The sequence below is a fragment of the Cynocephalus volans genome, chromosome 6 (assembly GCF_027409185.1).
Source record: "Cynocephalus volans isolate mCynVol1 chromosome 6, mCynVol1.pri, whole genome shotgun sequence".
Classification (NCBI taxonomy): Eukaryota; Metazoa; Chordata; class Mammalia; order Dermoptera; family Cynocephalidae; genus Cynocephalus; species Cynocephalus volans.
In genome coordinates this window covers 81,811,536-81,835,395 of record NC_084465.1, presented here as the reverse complement: position 1 = coordinate 81,835,395, position 23,860 = coordinate 81,811,536, and the positions used below count along the sequence as shown (strand labels likewise).

The following is a 23,860-nucleotide window of genomic DNA, read 5'->3' as shown; positions in this document are numbered from 1 at the left end:
GTCATTTAAAACAGAAGTAAAAGCATTTGTTTTCTCCCTATTTGATCCCCCCCAAAATTTAATAACTTTAAGTATCCTTATGATTATTATGGCAAAGTGGCTATTTTTATAAGTTCAGTGAAAATTAACTTTCTCTCTTTATAACAGGACATAATTTAAAACTTTGGATACAGGATAGCATGTCTCACTTCTAAGTTGTTGACCCCTCTTTCATGTTGACTTAATTTTGCCTAACTGCTGCTTCATCCTGCTGTTCATCGCCCCCCCCCCCCAATGTGGGACAAAACACAACCTGGGAAACAGTCTTCCCAGTGATGTGGGACAGATCACTGAAAGAAAGTGAGCCAAGATGCTTCTTTCAATCATCACCTGGGAAAAAGCCTTCCCAACACTGAGAGATTTATACAAAGAAAAGCAAGACCTTTTCAATCAAGATATTGGTCATCAATGCTTTAATGAGGAATGTCTTGATCATAAAAGGGGAAGTAATGTCTTCTCTACAAAAGCAGTTCTCCAAATTTTCCTGGCCTTAAAGAGGGTGTTTGTAACTTGGATGAGACATCCTGTTCTTAAACAAAGGACTTGTAATTGATCAAAAATTTTACAAAGACTAGATGCTCTGAAAGCAGTAATGTCCTGGACAGTTTAACATTAACAAACTCTCTGGACTCAGTATCAACTATTATATGGAGCAGAATCCTTTTCCAGAGTTTCAACAATTGGTAATTACACCCAATTCACAGCATCTGGAATGATGCTGATGCAGCGACTCTGAGACGATGACATCATCAGTCCTCACCTGAAGTAAATTAAAATGGCTTGCATGCTAAATGGTACCAACTTTGCTTTAAATGCTTTTGTCCTAACTGTGCAAACCTGATCTATAGCTTCTGCTTCTTCTTTTCAATAAATAAAACAGGGGGAAATGTGAAGTATGCATAAAGCAAATGTACTTCACAGGGCCTGGTTTTCAAAAGCCTTGCAGTTTCAAATATTGACCTTACAAAGAACAGGAAATTTTCCCCAGGCTGTTGAGTCTCTGTTGTAAGAGGAAGAGGTGTAACACAGATGTTCTGTTATGTTCAAAGACAGACTAATTACTGATTGGATATGCAAAGTTACTGGGAGAAGGAATGTTTGCTAAAATCAAGCTTTTGGTGGTAGATCACTTAATTGCCTAATAGAATGTAATCTGACTTGTTTTTACTGACTGTTACCAGCTTCTATTGTTAAACTTGTTAAAACTATGTCTCTTCCTGTAACTTGCTGGGTCTGGAGAATAAATGCAGGAAGAGAACCCCAATTCGTGGTTAATTTCCCAAATGGAAGGAGTGCCGCACTCTTGAGGGTTCTGGGATATTAATCCCTTTCTGGGCCATCTCACTGCTCAGAAGAGATGGGCTTTGAGTAATCTTTGGCAGCTCTGTCACCCAGGGAAAAGAGGTGACAAATCTGTGGGAGGCAAAAGAACAGCTCAGAAGAAATCTTTAAGGGTCTTTTAACTCTTATTTTAAAAGCCAAAGCAATAAGCCTGATCATCTGATGTTTTATTCCCTAACTATGGCACATAATAAATTAGGGTGACAGAATATGGCATGCTAGAAAGAGGCATACAGGCAGGATGAAGAGTTTAAAATCACAGCTGCAAAGCCATTTTTGTCTGAAGGAAAAAGCCCCCCAAAAAACCCTTAAGTGCTGCTAAAGGATATTTGAAGTATGACACAGTTAATAGTCATAAAAATATTAATGAGCCCTTAATAAAAGCTTATGAAAAAGAAAGAGAAGCTCTTCCTTCAATTTTTAAATTAAAAATCAGTTTTTAAAATATATTCTTTATATATCTTATGCTTAGAAAACCCAGCATAAAGGCCCAGAATATTTAAAATACAAATGCACATGTGCAGTTGAAATATCAGCTACTGTAAAAGGATAATATTCAGTTCATTCATTCATTCATTCATTTATTCCACAAACATTTATTAAGTGCTTATTATATGCCAAGCATTCCTCTAGGTCTTAGGTTTGCTTACTTGAATTTTTATGTTTTAATTAATTCAGGAATTTTTATTTTATAGTTATTTTCTTTAAATGTTAATGAATGTACCCAGTGATGGAATCCACTTTGTCCTCCAAAATTGCAATGCTGTTTGGTCTCATCAACAAAATAGAAGACTGATTACCATCACTCCTGGTCTAGGATATAGTAGCCTGCACAGTCCCATGTACGTAGACCTCAATCTCATATGCTGGGAGCTAATAATTAGCCCTAGATTCCACATAATATATCTAACACTGAGGGAGTTAGAAATCTTTGCAAACCAGCTTTCACCAACTACCCAAGTAGCTAAAAAAAAAAATTTCATTCTCAGAATACTGAATATTTGTGAATGACTGATGTGTTTTTGGCAAAGAAGTGAATACTTCAGTGAGGCACACTATATTCAGCAATGAGATGCACTTAACATATGAAAGAAAAATTTCCATGCATTGCATTTCAAAAGATTGGAATGGGAAAGAAGGAAAAAATACTCTTGTTATCTTGATTGCAACATGTAGCTTTGGCATCCTTTAAATATCATCCATAGTAGGTATAAAACTCAATAAAATATGACTTTAGAACCAATAACCTATATAATGTCTCTCTTTTTCAATTTTAACCATATAACTGTAAACTGGGATTTAGAAAAAGTTATGTTAAACTGGGGTTTAGAAAAAGTTATGAATAAAAAAATTCCTAAGGATGTATTCCAAAATACTGTTTTTACAAAGAAAATTATTTTGATTAAAATATATCATAGGAGGAATTAAACCACTGTAAATAATTCCTTATCCATTAAGCAGCTGACCTGTACCAATTCATTATATTAAGTGGTAATATTCATTAAGGTATTTGACTAAAATTTCTGCTTCTTTATAACAGTTTCTGTAATAGTGTTATTTAATCTGAAATTTCTGCTATATTTATTAGTCCAAAATAAGTCCCAATTTTTAATAGTGAAATGCAATTCTAAATGAGATCTAGAAAATGCAAATATAGTCACTGGGCAAAGACAGAGAAATAAAAACATGAACACTGATGATAAAACCTTATTTCTCATAAAAAACGGATTATCTTCATTACTAAAATGGAAATAAACTAGTTCTAAGTTACAAGAAATTCAGTACATAGTCATATTTTCCTTTTATTTCCTTTAAATTTTATTAGAAGAATAACATGACTCTTGCTACAAAGATAGAAGAATGATTTAATTATAATACATGGATTACATGCGTATATATACATACATACATACACAAAGATTGATTTTGATTGCTTTGAAATAACTAAGTAATTTGGATAAGTCATGACAATTACTGAAGAGTCCTCTGCAAACAGGGCAGACCTCAACACTTTTGTGAAAAGGTAATATATTCAAAACCAAAGTCAGACACAGAACAAGCTTCAGAATAAGCAATAAAGTTAAAATAAACTAGAGCTCAATGAGTTTCTAAACCTAAAATCTGTAGTTTTATAAACTGACAGTATCAAAGAAACACATTACGTGGGTTATTTGCCTGCAGAATCAAAACCATTTTCGGTGTTCCAGAAAGATGTAGTCTTATGAATTAAAAAGACAAATCGTTAACCTTTTTAATGATGTCAGGGGCCCTAATAGTATCTAGGTAACCCCTAATGGTTTACAGATGGCTGTAGAAGACAAATAAATTACCTATCTTCACATGAACAGTGGCAGACACTGAGCTAAAACCCCTAAAAACCCTCCCCATTTTGCTGAAAATGCCTTGTGCCCTGCTGGCTTTAGTCTAAGAACAGCCAAACATGTATTGGATTTAGAGGCTTTGCACAGGCTCTTTCTCCACCTGGAATGACTTTTCTTCCATATTTTTGGGGGCTCTTTTTTCTACTTAACCTGACCTTAGCTTAAAAGTCACTTCTTCATTGGTCTTTTTTTTTTTTTTTTTTTTGTCTTTTTCGTGACCGGCACTCAGCCAGTGAGTGCACCAGCCATTCCTATACAGGATCCGAACCCGCGGCGGGAGCGTCGCTGCACTCCCAGCGCCGCACTCTCCCGAGTGCGCCACGGGCTCGGCCCCTTCATTGGTCTTTTTAGGTACTATTCAGCAATTAACATTTGGTGAAGTTTTGGGATAAAGTTAGCTACCTTTTTTCCTAACTGAATTAACACTCCTCTATTTCACCCAATGGCACCTTTAAAACTGAATCTTTTCTTTAAATTAATCTCAAATTACCTTTTGAAAACTGGAGAGCTATAAAAATATTGAGAACTTCTATTACTTAGTTTAGATCCACTTTAAAATTCTCCCCATACCTTCATAAAATTCCTTCCCATCCCTGCATAAAATGCAAGACCCTACATATATTATACAATTGGCTTTTCAGAAGTTTAAGTTATAATTTGTCCAACTGGATAACAATGGTATTACAAAAACAGACATTTGAGTACAACATCATGTGGTTCTGAGTTTACAAACTGAATATATTAATTGTTCCCAAACCATTTAATTAGCAGTTTGTCGTCTTTCCATTAATTTGGGATGAAAACCCTGTCACATACACAAAGTTATTAAAAATAACTTTGTATTCTTTTTTTGTGATCTATTTGAATATTTCCCTGCCCAAACCAAACAATTATTATCAATACAGCTTTATATTACTTGCTATCTAGCCGTCTTCTCCCTATTTGTTGCTTCACAAAATTGGCATTTGTGCACATTTACACTTACATTTGAATTTAGAATTAGTATCCCATGTTCCCTGATAGATCCCAGTAGCATTTCAACTGAAATTGTACTGACATAAGATACATCTGTAAAGTATATAAGAAATCAATATCAGGCTATCTATGAGGCAGGGAATTAAATGGCTGGTAGAGTTGGGTAGAAGTCATATTTACTTTTTACTATACAATATCATTTATTACGTTTGACTTATATTATTATGCATCAAGTCTAACTTTTAAAGAAAGTTAGCTGTTTTAAAGACAAACAGATGTATAGATTAATTTAGGAATAAATGGCTTTTTAAAGATATAGTCTTCCTCTCAAATCTGATCAAATTTTCTTATAATTTTTTTGATAATTTTATTAATTTCTCCATAAAAGTTTTAATTGCTATTGTAAATGCTATCACTTTTTATGGCATTTTGTGTTAGTTTATTTCTGGTATAAGGCAATCCTTTCCATGTTTTATGTTTTACTGATTTGTAACTGAGCAATCTGTTTATTAGTTCAATTGGTTTCTTTTCTTTTCAAATAATTACACATCTTAGTGATGTTCATGTCTTGAAACACTGTCTAGGACTTCCAAAGACAAAATTCCTGACATTAAAGAGAATGTGTTCTAATTGTACCATTAAATATAAAGTTTCAGATAGGGTTTTGGTTGATACTTTCCACTTCCATTTTCAGCTTAAAATAGAAGCTACCCTGGGAAAAGGTATTAAATTTTATTGAATGTTTTTCTACATCTAATGAGATGACCACATTTTTTAACTTAATCTGTTAACAGGGTGACTGACATTCACTGATAGACTTTTCCCCTTTAACCATTCTTGCATTCCTGGAATTATTGCTCCGTAAAAGAAAAAGCTAAATGGCTAATAACAAATGAAAATCACTCAACCTCATCAGCAGTCAGGGAAATTCATATGAAAAAGTAATGATATACCATTTTTTATCTTTCAGTTTGGCAACAATATCTAAAGTCTGCCAATATCTAATGTCGGCAGGGATGTGGAAAAAATAGATCTCATATATATGACTGGTGAAGTATAAAGATAATCTCTACTACTTGTTGGTTAGGTGTTCAAGAAACTTCACTGGACAGTAGATAATCAAATAGAATGTTACCTCCCATATCTATAAAGCAATTTAATATATTATCTAATCATCTAAAAATGAACTCATAGAAGGGTTTCCAGAGTTATATCCATATTCAAGATTGGGACTATATGCTAGAAAAAAAAAAAGTTAAAAAAAATGTTAAAATAAAAAAATAAAAAATCACTGATCTTTCCAGGTGGGAAAATTTCCATTTAACTATTGAGGTAATGAATAGTGAAAGAGCAGTAGCATTGTTTTTACTATGTTTAATCATCAGTTGTTTGAGGTTTATTTTCCAATACAAAAGTTAAGTTGATAACCAGATAACTTTTTTCTAACATTTTTATATTCATCTTTCAGAAAAGAAAATAAATGAGTAATTCCAATTGTTAAATTATAGGAGGCCATTGTTTTGGACTAAGTCCCTTCACTAGGCCCCAAAAGACCAGAATAGAAATCAAAATGGAGTCATCCCTGCTAAGTTCACCAAACCTAAACTAAGTTGTGGTCTCACCTTTTGAGAAATCAGAAGAGAATTAACAGCCAATTTCACAAATAGGACAGTTTAAATCTTCAATAGGCATGATAATGAGGTTCTCTCTACTTTAATCCTTACACAAAAAAGTTAGCCTGAAGTAACCTGATGTTAAATATTCAGTTATGTTATTTTTCTACTGTTCTGTCTCCCTGTACCCACCTTACAAGCAAAGTAACTTTGAAATGACCAATCTGCTTTTTCTTTGTTTCTGCTTTCTTCAGCCTTTTCTGTCTATAAAACCAACCTCCCTGCTGGGTTCATTAGAACACTTACTCTATCTTATGGAATGAAGTGTGTTGCTTGATTCTACAACTGCAGTAAAGCTAATTGAGATCTTTAAAATTTGTTGTTATTTTGTCCATTGACACAATGAACTGAGTTTATAACTCCAAAATTAAAACTGTCTGGGAAGTTGCTTGAGCTAATTCTTATTTCTTGTTAATGCTTAATATAGAAATGAGAAACTTCTAAATCCAAGGTCAGACCAACCTTGATTTGTTTCATTTCAATATGATTATTATACTAGTTAGAAACTTGCCTTCGACCCATAATAATGAAAAAACACAATTGGCAGCATTTGCAAAGTCACTGAAAGGACTTTGGCATACATATGTTCACTGTGCTCTACTATGCTGAGTTCAACAGCTATGTTGTAAAAATTGGTTTTATTATCAACTCCTTTCTTGGCCCATACTTATATTATCAACTAACAATTAATTTTCTGAGTTTTAATGGCCTTATCCTAACGGATGCTGAGTTTTTAGGGTAAAACAAAGAGAACAAAAAGATTACACTGAAAAAAATTACATCTTTCCCTACTTATATTACATCTTATCCTTTCACCATTTCTCTCCTACTTAGACATATTTATTTCATTTTTTCTCTTTGAAAAGCTTCATACAGAGATTGAATCACCACTTCCATCTGTCCTTCTTTAATATCTCACTATGCGAATTCCATTTTGACATTTTTACTTTAGATAATTTAAAAAATTATTGATACATTTGGCATTTAAAATCTGATCATTAAATTGTTTATCAAAAAATATTCTTTCCTTGTCCCCTCGTCAAAGAATATGACCAATTAAATAATGCCTGAATAAATGTAGATGAGCTGTAAATAGCAATCCCAGGGGCAGAACTATTTCAAATAAATACTATTGTTAATAGGAAAATCCACCCATTTTTATCCTTTAAGAAAATTGTCTCTCTATAAAAATATCACAGAAGGAAAAAATAGCATTAAATGTGAAGTGATATTTGAATAACATAAAAGTACACCTGTAATCATTTTCACAACTAAATTTATTCTTCTCCTTGGATTAAAAAAAGTATGCATTTACATTCAGGCAGTCTTAAATTAGCCATTTCACACTTCACATTTTGAATGCAGACACATATCTCATGAAATTTCTATTGGCATTATTCATTGAAAAATTAAATCAAATAAGAACATTCCAAAATTCCCGTTTTTAAGAATAAGTGAAACATTTAAAGGGTCATGTACATAGGTAAAGCACTAGAGGTCATTCTTGACTTACATTGTATAAGGAATGGTTTTAATTTTTGAGTGAAAGACTCCAACTCTCCCAAAACGTCTATATTTTTCAAATTTACAAAGAAACTGAGGAGTTATTTTCTATGTAAAAGGAGGAATCATTTCTAAAAAAATATAAAATTCATATAAACAGACTTTAGGAAATAACACTGTACTCTTTAATCACTCATTCATTCATCTAAAAATAGTCTCAGGGATCAATTACTCGCTAAGCACCGTAGGGAATAAAAATAGAAGTAAAACATGATCCTTTTCCTCCTGTAGCATATAATATAACTAACTGGGGGAATGGGTATACACGTACATAAATAACCACAGTGTAAGACAGAAAATGAAAATGTTCTAAGAGTAATAAAGGACTATGGGGATTAAGAGAGAGAAAAAATACACATAACTGGGGAAGTACTACGGGGAGTGAGATTGAATCAGCGATGGCGTGGCCATTAGGGAAATTTGAACTGGGCTTGTAAGAGTTAGGACTTCCCCCAGTGATGACTAGTTGGAACAGAGAAGAAAGGTATTTTATAAAAAGGAAATATCTGATTATTAGTTCTTATACATAAAAAAACAACAGATAAATAAGAAACCTAGGCTAAAAATACAGCTGCCAAGTACTTAATAAATACTGATCGAATGAGACAATCAGTGGGGAGGAAAAAAACAAGTTGCTCTTAATTATTTTCCTCAAGCTACTCTGTGAATCCACAAAGCATGCTGGCCAGGAGTTTGGCTCAGTCTTAAGATTTCTTGAGGGTAGAGAAAATTGTAGCTGACAGACTTTGCCTGATTCCCTCACCTATCCACTGATAAAAGCTTCTCCCAATCCCTTCCACAAGGCAGAAGTGGAGATTAAAATAGCTCTAGAAAACTTCCTGCTCTATTCCTTGCTTTCGTTCCATTTGACTTAGACCAATTGGAATGTGAGGGAAAATCCCATGAGGCATGAAGCATGTGAGAAAATGTGTCAGTTTCTCAAAAATGTTTGTCCAACCTACGGGTGTGTATCCACCACCGCTCCTGTCCATGAGAAAGCATAACATGCGGGGAAAATAGCTTTTAGCACACACTGCTGTTTCTCCTTTTTAAAAAGTAGATCTGTCACCTCCATGAAATACTTCCTTATACCACTGTTATAACAATGTGTCATAAATCTAGCCACTCAACAACACAATGAAGACTGTATTCTAAACATCTTTGGAAGGCACAGTCTCCAGCTATCTAACAAAGGTGCTATTTGACTCATGATTTACTTGAATTAAATACCTAGCACTTTGCAAGTATGTAATAAATGCCTGTGTAATTAATACTGTGTTTTATACCCCTTTTAAAAGTGTACAATATTGTGCTTATGAGAAAATGTTCCCAGATTTCTAAGTTCAACTGATGAGAATATACTACTCCCCTTCTTTTTGGCCCCCAGGGAAGGGGGACTGTTGCTTCCACTAAACTACTAGCAATGGCTCATACTTCTTGGACAAGAAGTTTCAGTGTAGTTGAGTTTAGAGTTGGAACATCAGACAAACATGAACCTTCAGGAACAAAGAAAGGTAAGGGATTCTGAAAGGGGCTTCACTTCCGGTCAGTAACATTAATCCTAGAGAGATACCACCTGATTCCACCGTCTCTCTCTATGGAAAACAGAGAAAACTGTGGCTAACAGCCTTTCTCTGGCTCCCTTACATACCTACTGCTAAAGGATTCCTCATCCCTTCCATAAGGCAGAGGTAACTGGAGATTAAAATAGCTCCAGAACATTTCCTACTCTATTCCAAGTGTACTTAAACATTCCAGTTTACTTACACCGAATGGAATTTGAGGGAAAACTTACTTTTAGCCTCCTGAAAAGGCTTTACTCAACTACCCAAGTTAATATTGCCTGATACCATCAAGCATTTTCTACCCCACTGTCCTATTTTATTTTACCTTAGTACTTATTGCTATCTAAAGTAGCCTTATCCATCCATCATTCAATGGAAAAATCAGCCATGTGTCTCCTTGTGTTATTTCACAGTTTTTTCCTCCATGCCTGGAATAATACCTGGCACATAATTGTCTCTCAAATATTTTTGAGTTAAAAAATGAACAGATGAAAGACTGTTTCACCTCAGCTCTCAAAGCTTCAAACAATTTCATCACCTTCCAAAACCTTCAACCTGCTCATTAAAAGAGTGATCAGCAAGCAACTCGTTATGCTGTTCCTTCAATTGCTTCTACCTCCACCCTCTGAATTTATTTACATCTTGGCTTCTTTTAACGTACACTGTAATTGCTGTATGTTTCCTGTTTTTGTCTTTCATTTTACAAATTCCTAATGGGGAGTGGATTCCTTATATTGAGCATAAACAAGAAAATATTTAATTTTAAAAAGATAATATGGTGTTACAGTAAATATTATTCAGTATATAATTAATGATAAAATTATGAATATTCCTAGATACCCCAATAAGTTATCCATTCTAAAGCATTTTGATTAAGGTGTAACATGACATGTATTAACATAACTTTTTAACATTTTCATTATCTAGCAACAAGTCAATAATCAAGAAATATAAAATGCAAATTTAACAGACTGACATCACAATTCTAATTTTAGAGCAATGTATCGATTGCTAAGATTTGAAATAAGCACACAGTTGAAGTAAACTAAGAGAACATTTCTCAAATGTAAAACTGCACATTTAGTAGTATATGCAACTTGTTGGTTCCTCAAGAGTTAGTTATACCAGAACAACAAGCAGGGCTAATACTTACTTTCTTCATTTGCTGAATCTTTTATCTCATCTATTTAAATCAGCAACTTACAGTAAGGCACCATAATCACAATATCTTTTATAGCTATATTTTATATATTGTGGTAATAAAACTGAAAGCATAGATGTTATTTTATGAGTACTGTAATTTGTTATTAGAAATGACTTACACGATGTACACTCACATGTCTTCCCACACCTTGTGATCAGCCTGTATATTCATGGTGCTTTAATACAACATCCAATTATTTTCATAAACCCTCTCTTAAATCTAATCTTCATGGAATTTTTTAAAAATACTCTAAATCTATTGGAGAAATTGAATATAATTTAGATTTCTTAGTTTAAAAAGTTACCTTTTTTTAAAATAATAGAATCATTCTTACAAAGTGAAAAAAGAAAACTGTGTGTGTGTGTAATGTCATATTCACTGGAAAAGTCAAGAGCCCCAAGGAGCCCTGTGTATGAGTGATATTAACACCAAACAGAGCTTAGCAATGTCTGCTTCTAAAAATAAACCCTGTGTGTCTCTTGTTGTCATCATCAACCAGAGTCTTGTGTACTCTGTGACAGCAAGCATCAAGACCGTCTCTTTGCTTTCTGCAAGCATTATACATTGCTCCCCAAAGGCCTCCTATTTCTCTCAAGGTGGCAGAGATAAAAAGAATTCTGCAATCACCCCAAGCACACATTTAAACAACATCATTGCCCCTTAAGCAGACAGTTATCGTGTTGTTTTGGCAGCAGGAAGGAATCTGTGGTTTCACTTGAATGTTATTCTTCTCTATTTAAACTACTAGAAATAACCCAAAAATGACAGAATGCTCTTTCTATAAATAATCATTCCAGTGTAGAGTTATATTAGGAGGTAACTCAGATGGCATGATAATGCCTACCAAGCTAATCTTAGACCTGCTGTGCCATAAGATAGAAATACCGAAGCTAAGAATAACTGACCCAAAGGAGTCAGCCTGCTAATAAGAGGCACGAATTGGGCATCTGCAGGTTTTAATACATTTAATGATCTTCTGAAAGCTTCCTTCCCCTAGGAAGGCAATAAATGATGTTGGTCATTAACATGATAATCAATAATGCTTGCACAATGTATTGATTCATAAAGATGGTTCAAGATTCTCACAGAAAATAAGATTATACAAATTAGTTGACGGAAACCAAAAAGTTGGCTCTTGCATAATTGGATTAGTATCTAATTGGTGAATTTTATGCTTACACCACCTACAGAACACACAATATTCATCCAATGAAGTAAAATTTAACTCAAGATAAAATAAAATGTAATATCATAATAGTATATATAAACATGGCCATCCAGTTTTCACCGAGAATATCCAAAATGGACCCATATTGAACCAATATGTATTCAAATTAGGCAGAATCTCAAATTTTGTTAGCTCAATCTTTATTTTGGCTCAAGAATTTCACATAGTATGCTGACATCAGGATTTCAGCAGACACAGACTTTGTTACTCTCACCTTTCTAAGTAAAGACCAAAGTGGACATAATTTAAACATTTTGGTCAAAAGAAATGAACATTACAGTGCTAACATTTAAAAAAAAATACTTCCCCCTGCTAAAATACATCAGTAACAATGTGTTATTTTGGAGTGGGGCTAACTTTACCCTCATGATCTGTGTAGTGTGAAGAAACAGATGACAGATTCATTGGGAATGCTGGTTCTGTCCAGAGTATCTGCTCCAGGGCAGAGACCACTCTCCTAGAACTTGGAAGGTTTCCTTAGCCTCATCTTACCCCCTGAATAGTGTTAACTTCCTCCAATTTAATTATCAAGCACTGAGAACATGAAGTAAGGATCTTCCAGCAAGTCTTTCAACATAGTTGCTTATTTGCGCATTAAGCCTCCCAGGATTAAGAAGTTTGCCTAGATGTTGGTTTATAAAAATAGCTGATTCCACATTTTTAGTACCAAACAGATATGAATAAAATTATCCTATGCTAAATATTTTTCTCTTTGAGAAAAAGTGGTAGGAATTTAAACTTCATCCTGCCATCTCTTACCCATAATAACCACCATAAAGTTCCTGATCTCTCTAAACCTATTTCTTCAGCTGTAAAATATGAACACTGCTGTACGTACTCCATACCTCATTAAATTTTGGTGAGGATTAAATGATAAAACAATGCCTGGTACAGAGAAATTCTTGATGTGTTAGCTATTTCATCAGTAAGAATGAGTGATTAAAAATGATGAAAAAAATATGCATCTAATCTCTGACCTCCTAAATTGCAACTAAACAATTAGAAGACCAGAGTGGAGTACAGCAAGAAAAACATGAAAAGGATAACTGGTGGTGATAACTTTTCTACTATCTAAAAGGAACAGTTCCTAATGTAAGATCATGGATTCAAAATACACACTTGAATTTTAATTGTAAGCAGATTTTAAAAGTCCCCTCAAGAATAAAGTTAAAATATTGCTCAACTCACCAAGAGCTTTTTCTAGTCCACCCTATATGGGGTTCCCTGAAAATTTGCTGGGTAAACATGTTTTTACTAAAGCAAGAACTCACACGCTACAATGTCATTTAAGGGAAATTTAGTGCAATTTTCTCTCTCTTTTTGGTGTGTTTTGGTTTTAATTTTGAGTTTCAAATTTTAAAACAACTTCATGATGTTCTCATATTTGAATCGAGTTTGGAAATGCCATGGCTTAGACACTCACCAAAATTTACCTCAAGCAAATTGAAAATAACATACACATGGCTGCAACTGGCTTAATAATGAACAGAAATTATGAATTTAAAAGTTGCTCACACAAGTGGTAGACCACGAGGAGAAGCAGTAAAATAAAGTTTGTGGGTATTTCCAACCTTATCAGCATGCAAAAACTTTAATCATAAGTAAATGATGAGTTACACTCCATGGTTTGGTAAATTTCTTTCTTTCTTAGATTTAATCTTTGCTGGATTTAATTATTGGGTCTTTGCTGGATTTAATTATTGGGTATTTACAAAAACACTGTGCATAGAAGGCTCATCACTTATTTTACCATGGAAAAGTTAACATTATGACAATGAATGGAAAAGATATTCTTATAAAATCATAAGAATTACTTAGTTTTATATTCATGAACCATAGCAGCTTAAAGTAACCATAAACATAATGTTATCCGATAACACTAGAACATGTAGGTCATTTAGGTTGTAGGTTGTAAAAATGTTGTTTAAGTTAAATGTGTCTTGTGCAACTGACTTAGCTGAAGAAGAATGGAACTGGGACACAAGGTATTTTCTCATCCTTCTGCCACCTTATTGCCAATTTCCTGAGATTAGAAAACAGGAAAACTGCCAATAGTAGTAACAACACACATCCCAAGCTAATCACTAGCATTTTGGTGTCCTTTCAAGGCCAGGATGGACCATGGAATGGCCACACTCATTCAAAACACATGTCAACATATCTCTGAATCTCACCTTGAAAGCTTGTGTTTTAAAGGCATTTTCATAGGCTTTTATTTCAATTAAATTGTTTTCAAAGTATTCTAATTCAAGAAAAAGTTAAATATAATTATCATTCTATACTGTAAAAATTATTTATTATTCTTAAAATACAATAATTAAGAAAATCTACCCGCCTTCCCCCTCCATCGGCTCCGCTTTACCTGCCTGAATTCCTAAAGAACTGGTTACTGTTTGATAGCCAAATCAGGATAGGACTCTGTACTGAGCATTTGCATCAAATTTGCCTAAAAGACGGGGAACTCTTTCAATCTGCAGATTTATTTTTCCTTTCAGTGAAATTATCTTTATTCATTTTTGCCAAATTTTATTTTGTTTCTTTGTTTTTGAATATCAACTTCTGGGACAGAAATAATCTTTTTGTTAGATTGTCTTTGTTTTTCAAATTTATTGATATTTCTCTAATTGCTTTAACCCATTTTCCTTTTTCATTCACTCTGATTGTTTCAAGCCTTTCCTCTTTGTTGATTTTCACTAGGTTCTGTTCTGTTTCCTGCTATTTCTAATGAATATTTTTGTTCTGTAATTATCACGTTTTTTCATTCTCAATTCATTTCCTTAGATCTAAATCTCCTTTTCCATCTCATTCTATTGTTTTATCATTTCATCTTTGAGCTCTTATTTGACGGAATTTATGTTCTTATTACGGTGTTCTATTTGTGGGAAGCAATTATTGGACAATTCCATGGGTCGATGACTTTTTTTTTTTTTCTGGGTGGAATCTCTAAGATTAGTTGGGGAAGAGTATCTCATTCCAAAGAGCTATGGATCATTTTCCCAATTTAGAGCATTGCTCTGAAGCCTTCATTTCTCCAGATACAAGGTTTGTTCAACCTTCTTCCATATCACCAGTTTCACTGCCAGAATCCTTTCTATTGTTCCTCCCAGAAAACAAGAACAACCAAAAAGGCTGAGGATATCCACTCTGTTTGCTTCTCTCCAGATTTGGGAATGTTAGTATGAATTCTGAGGAAGTTGTCAACTTGATAGTAAAATTCTAAGGGGGCCCAGGAGACAAGTCTCTGTGTTCTGATCAAAGAACCCCAGCTTCCATTTTTTTCCCCTTGGCTATTCATTTCTGAGGTATGTTGCATTAGGCTATATCATTTTCTTTGCTAGTTACCACTGAATATTGTAGGGGATGGCTGGGTGGAGGGGGTGTTTTTTTACTGACATACTACTTTGGGTTCCTTTCCTTATCTATCAGTGGTAAGAAATGATGTGGTACATTTTCAAATCTCTCATCTTCAAAATCAAAATCACCATTTAGAATATTTTTTTTAAATTCAGAATTTGGGTTTATTTCAGTCTTCTGAGAGGTTACATTGCATTTTCTTACATAATGGATATAACAGTATTTTTGCTACCTGTGTCATCCTCAGAAATATAAAACACTCACTCTTATCCCCATTCTCAATAAGTCCATTTACAACTAGCTTGTTGATTGATACCTATCAACTATAAACAGACTTATAAGCGAAGATAACCTGAGTTAAAGAATGGCAAAACAGTTATTAGGGGAATACCAGATGTGATTCTTGACATGACAGGAGCATTTCACAGACTTACATTTTCATAATTAGATTCTGCTTTTCAAGTAGACATAAGCAACTAGTGAATCTAAAATGTTCCCTTTATTTCAATGCCACACACCAAGGAACAAAGAGATTCAGAAAAGATGAACATACATTTTATGTAAAATACATTCAAGATTTAGATTTAAATATTTTCCTTTTATAAACTTAAAATAAGAAGACACAGTGAAAATATGAGTTCTCTTTACTATAAATGTATCTTGCATTAATTCTGTAGAAACTCTAGGAAATTCCTTCATAATAATTGTTCCAATATTGTCTGGACAGCTCTGCTATCCAATGTGGTAAGCAACATGTCTGGCAACAGGAGAACACCCCTATTTCTGCCAGCTCCTGCTGAGTGACCTGTGTTAATATTTGTACATGCTTCAGTTTCTGCCATAGTTATCACTTATCTGGCCCACAAAAGCCACAAAAGTGTAGATGTATTTGGCAAAATGTGTCACTCATACTGAATTCCAAGATTCAATATTATAGAACTTTTTAACTAAAAAGACATCAGTAGACTACAATATAAAACCTAGTTCTTTCCTAAGATGTTTAGTCTGGCTGGGTCAATATTAGGAAAACACAGAACCCTATAAAACCCTTGCAATCCAATAGCATATAAAGAGCTCTGAACAAAAAGCATCTCACAGCACATGTACACACACATGCGCACGCGCGCGCACACACATGCTACCCTGATGTACAGTCACTATTTGCATAAGGAAAGGACTTAATTCTAATCAGACCAACATAACTAAAGAAATAGTTGATTTATAAGATAACTAAAGAAAACTGATTATCAAAACAAAAAGTCATTTTCCCATGTGACTTACAATCTAACCAATCTGTCTTATTCAGCAAGATAGAGCATAGTATCGAAAGGCCAAGATCCCAGGTTCACTCACTAAAAATAGTAATAACAACAGTGAGTACACACTTCCAAGACATGTTGATACACTTGACACAAGAATGTCAAAAGGTAAGCAGGAGGATATCATTATTCTTCAGTTTGAAGAAGAGCAAACCAGTCACACAACTGGCCAGCAGAGCTCATGCTAAACAAGAACTTTTGACTCCTAGAACAGTGCTCTCTCCACCACTCTCCCTTGCTGCCATGTAACTTTTCTCTCTTTCACATTCAGAGACTCCATCCACGCCCAAGTCTGTGAATCACATCCAGGCCACTGGTCCAAAAGGGAGCTGAACAAGACTGTAGCAGAATTAAGACAAACACTCCCCTAATTCAGCAATGAACACAAAGGACAAACCCTACTGATGATGGTTCTCCAGCATCGTCATCCATTCCCTACTCCCACCGCAGTAGCTCTCAGTTTGCTGAAAGTTACAATAGCTAGGGAGATTTTAAAAACCCCAGTGTCCACATTGTTCCCAATACCAATAAAATCAGAAACTCTGGGGGTGGAATCCAGGCAATATATTTAGTAAAATGCTCCCTGGTGCATTTTACTCCAAGTTTGAGAAACCAGAGCCTCACAGAAGTACACAATAATGACTAGGTGAATTAAATTTGAGGACACATTATACTCGTATCAAACAAAATCAAATATTACATGACATGATAGAAAAAATGCAATTGTTTCTATATTTGAAATTTTTAAAGTAAACAGAACTTAGAGTTTCCTTACTTAGGTTTGGGAGCTGATGTTAACCTATATCACTTTTCACTTAATAGCTAGTGCTTAAATGTTGCTTCCTGGAGAACTGGCAATAGCATGGACAGTCTCAAGCAATTCTCTGTTTGAAAATCTGCTGCTTTGTATAAAAACCATTTAATGTCAGGAAAATGACATGCTCAGCTGAAACAGGAATAAAGTTGGACGCAATTATCAAGGATGTGGAGAAGCAGCAAAGCTTGCTAACACCTGTAGCCAGCCTTAGTGTCAGCAGACAGTTGCTACTGGGAAGCCACGGCTACATTTCTGCCATATGAAAGAAATATCAAACTTGTAACAGAAGCAAGAACTAAAAGGATAAAGCTGGTACTGAAAAGATATCTAAAATAGTTATTTTCAAAGAGTGTGTCCATATTTAAAAAATAAAATGCTCAGTGGCCAGTTCCATCAGAGACATACCTACTGACCCCTCCCAGAGACCTTGCCAGCTTTACAGCCACAATGATAACAAACTGTACTGAAATGCTGGTAGATTTGTTCTGTTAAGCAGGCACTATTCATTAATATAATTCCTGTCACTTAAGTCTATTAACACCAAATTGTACAAAATTGGTATTTTATTCTGTGTTCATGAAAAGATTGAGTCAACAGAAGGACCTTCTGTTTAAAGAAGTCCGAACCGAGATTTAAAGAAAACTTGCTTCAAATACAGATCCACAGATGGAAACGTGTCAACACCAAAACAGACACCATGCCAACCTGTGGAATATTTCTCTCACACCTAGCTCTACTAAGTAAATGCTGCTTTGTGTTACATTCTTATCACAGAAATCTAGGTAGTGATCTATAAATATGATTAAGCTCACATGGGAACTTAGAAGATTTGAGGGAGAAGTTCAAGCTAATATTTAGGTTGAAGCATTCAGAAGAGGACAGAAAGAAGAGTTAGCTATAGGAAATAAATGTGAAAAACAGTAATTACAAGTAAGTGATACTGCCTGGAGAGTATGCTCTTTTAACAAATATGAACTGATAAAGCTGGCAAGCTCCATCTTCCATCAGCACATATCCTTGAGGGCCCAAGCACATACAAAGAGAAACTGGAAATTGGAATCAGTTACTGTTATCCTTTAAAATGCTGCACCTGCTTTTCACACATTTATATGTGTGCTATGCTGTCACATCTGCCTGACAATGCTAGACTTACCAAATGTTTTTGAAGAAAATTAAAATAAGCATCTGCTAATAATAATTTCATTTCATTCCGGATAGTTTCATTTTGGGCTGATGAGAAAAAAGCCACATTGTGGAAAGAATGTAACTACCTTTACAACTCCGCAGCGAACACATTTCAAACAGTAGGTCTATAAATAGATGTGCTTCTGTATGCACACTGTAAATATAAAATCATCAGGCTAACAGAGGCTGCAATTTAAACTGAAGCCCCAATGTGAACTTACCTGATTTTTAAAGTCCTGTTAGAATGCACTTACAATCAGTACAAATCTTTTTCTAGTTGCATAGTAAGGCAAAACACCCTCAACTACATTTTACTTATCTCAGTCTCATCTTCTATCAGAAGCAATAGTTTGCAATTTCATTCATAAGCAGCCGTCCCTAAGCATACTCTGAATATGCACAGAAACAGTAATGGAAGGGATCTAAGTTAAACCCTACAGACCTACCAAGAGAATAGCAACATCAACATGAAAAAGCAGCAATTTCTTAAGAGAGGTGCTTTTCTTAGCTGCATTTCCCAAGCCAGCCCCCTTTCAAACATAACATCAGTTACGAAAGATGATCTTACCTGAGCTGATCATACTGTGCATTCTTTGCTGAGCCAAGAGCTGCTCTCGTCCAGCCACCCCATCTGAGGAAAAACAGGAGTCACTCTCGTAAATTGTCTGCAGCATATTCCAATCACTCTTACTTCAGCTACATGAAAGATTCATCACTGCTCCGCGTACCGGCCCCAGGAGCTACCCTTGCTGGTTCTCCCTCCTCCCCAAGGAGAAACAGCAGAGGATCAACTTCGACAATGATTTCCTTTCTGCTCAGATGGACATACACTTTTTAAAAGATCTGGATACTTTTCCCACGTTACCAACCTGTGTGCAAAGCAGAAAGGACAGAGTGGATGCTATAGCTCTCTGCAGTTTAGGTTATCCCAGAAACTAAAAGCAGGTGGGAAATAGGAATGTGCTTCGGGATTATTTCTTTGTCAGAATAAGTAGAAAAATATTAACTCTACCCACGAGAAAAAGAAACTAATTAAACCTGGCTTATAGTTCTTCAGACTACTAGGGTTTCGTTGCAAGAACCCTCAGTCCTGCAAGTGGCTCGAGCTGGTGCCCTTCTCCTATCTGTGTGTGTCTCTCTCTTCCCCCTTTCTCAGTCTCTCTGCTCAAGTTGGCTAAAGCTAGTGATAATCTATTTGCATATGAATCAACAACAGCATGGCCCACAGGCACAGAAATAGAACAATGGTCGGCCTGAGCCAAAAATAGGTCAAGCATGGCCGAGTGATTGGAGCCTGCATTAATGCATTTAAAAATACCCCAGCAAACCCAGCTGTCCAGCCTCTATCTTTCAAACCATAATTCTCTATTGCAGGGCCTTAAAAGCAATTAACTCTTTCCTCCCTCCAAGCTTGCTTTACCGTGTTTCTACACTGGCGATTCACTTCCAAAGAAAGGAAGGCAAGAAAAAAAATGAAGAATTATAATTCTAAGAGGGCAAACGCACATACATTTAATTTCATTTTATTTTTGTAGTATGTGTTTTTGGAAGAGAGAAAGGAGAGAAGCGCAGAACTCTGTATTGGTTCTAAAATAATACTGGAAGCTTTTGCTCATAATGTGGTTTCTGCCTCACCCACGCACAGCAATCCTGGTGTTCTATTTTTGTTGCCTGTTTCTCTGGCTACACTGCAGTTGGCTGTAGCACTAGAAGCTTTTCTGCCTTCTAGTTTCAGGACTGACAGGAGATTTAGTAGAGGTAGTTTCGGAAAACAAGCACACCCCAGGATAAATTTTTTAGGAAGGACTGGCTTGATTTTTTTACTTGCTATTTATGTAAGGCAATTGTCCATTTCACAAATGCTAATGTGGTCTTAGTACCATCTATCAATTTTATCGCATCCAGTTACTACTGTATCTGGAAAACAAAACAACAACAAAAACTAAACTATGGCTTAGACCTCAAAATTTTCCCTTTTTCAGCCTCCCAGGCTAACTCCAATTTACTTGTAAATGGTAAAAAAAAAATGTCGGTGCTTTCTTATAGATGCAGAATTACTGAATATATACACCTGTTGATCAATAAATAAATAGGGCCACTACTCAACTATGAAAGTTCTGTGTACATTTATACATTGGTTGCCTGATAGACCTCACTTTTCTATAGAAATACCATTTATATTAGTCGATATATTCCCAGACCAGCACACATGGTCTCATTCACTTATAAGGTAAATGAAGTACAGTAGATAGCATAAAAGTTCTATAGTCTGTGGTACACATTCATAACATTATTTCTATGTGAGAAATAAATCTCATCCCCAAATGGGATGCTAGCAACTAACCACTCCCAAGGGCAAACCCGAAAGTGATAATCCACTGGTTATATAAGCTCTTCCCCCTTCTAAACAAGATCAGCAAAGAAAATGTAATTCCTAAGGCATCAGTAGCAATAGGAAAGGAAAGAGACAAAGGAGGTTGTGTCAAGGTTCCCAGAATAATTAGAGGGATCCTGGTCAACTGGAGTATGAGGCACAGGGAAGTGAACAAGGGAACACAGTTTTGGTGCAAAAAGAAAAATATGTTCAATCATTTATCAGATAACCACACTGCTGAATTCCTTTTCTTTCACAGATTAATTTCTACTGAATACCCTACTTCTTGAAAAATTATATTTGGACAGATAAGTTACAAGATTTCTTTTTTTAAAAGAAATTCCAAATTGTCATTCCAAACTGTATTTTACATAAACTAAACAACAAAATCTTATGTTCCTGTCAGTGGACAAAACTTTTGATTAAGAAATTTGTCTTTAAAATTCAAGAAATAGAAGTATTGTGGATTTTTCCTTGGGTATAATACATTTATGTAGTAACCACCTATAGCACTTTATACCTGGGAGCAAATTTAGAGATTGTCCACAGTGGTGTTCAAACTCTGCCTCCGGACACTTGGGTAACTGGGAGTTGCCTCTGTTTCCTCCATAAGAGGTTCTCTCCCCAACCAGGGCAGCTACACTTTTATCTGTTTACATTTAGGGATGTAAGGTTTCTTTTGAACAATGAGTTTTTTTTTTGTTCTGCCAAACATTTTATTGAGGTATATTTGACAAATCAAAATTGTATATACACAATCAAGCTACTTATCCATCATCTCAGCTAGTTACCACTTTGTTTGGGGGAGGGAAGAGGTTGAGAACAGAACAATGATTTCCTATATTAAGGAAAAAAATAATTGAAATCTACTCATCTAGTTCAAACTAGCTCCCTGTTATATACATGAGAAATTCAGGACACTTGTTAGAGGTTACAAAGTTTTCAAAATCACTCACTAATGGAGTCAGGCCTAAAGAGACTCCCTTAAGCTAACACAGGTAACTTCTAGCCAATTAATTTTAGCATTCAAGTTCTCCAGTGCTACCATCTTGTCCCTTACCAAAATGATGCAAATAATTATCTGAGATATTCAGAATAAGATTTAATATAACCTACTGATAAAAAAAATATGGAACTTCTGTCTAATTGTTTTAGAGTGATTTTTAACAGAATATACAAAAATCATGATAAACATATGAGAGGGATAACAAAATCACAATATTGACATAATATGCCCACACATCTTTTGTCATCTTAGGTTTAAATTACACCCTCAAACCACAACTGACAAAAAGAGTCTCCAAGCTTTTATAATCATAAAAAAAAAACCTAGAATGAAACTCCATAAGAGCGAGTTAAGTAATTATCCTATTTCTCAGAAGTTCCAGGAAAAGGCATTCTATGTAACGGTATAAATAATGTCATCTTCATTTTGATCAAGTTATTTAATATGAGGTTTAGTTACATTTCATCTCTAGATTCTTGAGGCATTTTTTTCCCATTAGAGGTCTCGTCTTTTGTTTAACTCTTGATTGAAAAATTATCTTAAGTGAAAGACAGTGGACACATCATCAAATAGATTCTGGGAAGAAAAATAAACATCAAAACAACTATACTGATTACCATGGTTCCATTATCCAAGAATTTAAATATTAAGAATGTTGAGTTAATTCTTCTCACACCATCTCAATAATTTTGGTAAAGAAATCTGACTAGGTTTTTTTTTAAATCATTTATTAGATCAAATTTTACTAATTTGGGGGAAAAAGATATAGTTTTTATCACAAGAACTGTAACAAGCTAATACAAATGTCAGACTAGAATAGATAGAGAGTTTAAAAACTCTCAGTATAATAAATTCTAATTCAATGTAATAAGCACTTTTGAAATAGATCTAAGTATTATATTTTAAATGCATACAGATCAAAGAAAATGTGAAAAAAGAATAAGAGCAGAAAATATCCCCAGGTTCCCAATTTAATAGAAATGGGAATGGGAATCGAATCTTAATACAAAACGTTATTCAAAAGTTATGAGAATTATAATTTTTTACTCAGGTTTATAAGCAAAACCAAAAATCATATTAAAAAGCCTATATGATGCTGCAGTATTTCCAGAAATATCCTCAGACCTCCAGCTTACAATAACCTTTTCTCAAATCAGTCTTAATTGATAACTGAAAACTCCACTGGAGACAAGCAAGGAAGGCAGTGAAACCCAGTTTATTCTACCACAATAAGATATCTTCTGCTCATTTGTAATTAAGCAGAGACTTTCCATGCAGTACCAAATCCAGTGATTCTGGAATCTAGATGAAGTAAAATTTAAAACTTGTTTATCTGAAATACTACATTGTGCTTTACAAGAATGCTGCAAATGACTCAACCAATAACTGGTGCTCCTCCACTCACTCCCTGACTCACTCATTCAGTCACTCACTCATTGATGTTGCCTCTTCTCCCAACCTCACATTTCTCGAATTATTGTTACAGCAATAAAATCACAGACATTTTCCTGCAGTCAATAGGCTTGGTTCCCTTAGACACCCCACCCCCACCCCAAGGAACAGTATACTAATTTTTGTTTTTAATTAAGTAACTTATTTATCTGAATTTTCTATCTCTTACAGGAACAGCACCAATTCTTACTGAATTCAGGATACTCAAACTACAAGTGATTCCTCCCCACTAAAAAAGCCTAATTGGTTACCAAAATGGTTTTCAGATAAGGAAATCTCATCTGGACCCAACAGTAAGTGAAGAGAAAACACATCTGTAATGAAAGTCCACGGGGACTGCTTTTATGAGAAAACAAAATAACAAAAACTTTAAAATAATTGGCC

General features: G+C 34.7%; 1 protein-coding gene across 25 annotated transcripts in view; it reads right to left on the bottom strand.

Moving 5' to 3' along the window:
- HDAC9 (histone deacetylase 9) overlaps positions 1 to 23,860 on the bottom strand; it is an 899,944-nt gene that overhangs the window by 488,020 nt on the left and 388,064 nt on the right. For 23 of the 25 annotated variants that reach the window (XM_063101430.1, XM_063101421.1, XM_063101428.1 and 20 more), the window contains one exon: positions 19,213 to 19,275. In XM_063101430.1, coding sequence (XP_062957500.1) covers positions 19,213 to 19,275 — 63 coding nt within the window. Of the gene's footprint in view, positions 1 to 19,212; positions 19,276 to 19,513; positions 19,779 to 23,860 lie in introns of those variants that run through there. The other 2 variants (XM_063101420.1, XM_063101419.1) reach the window with 2 other exon arrangements.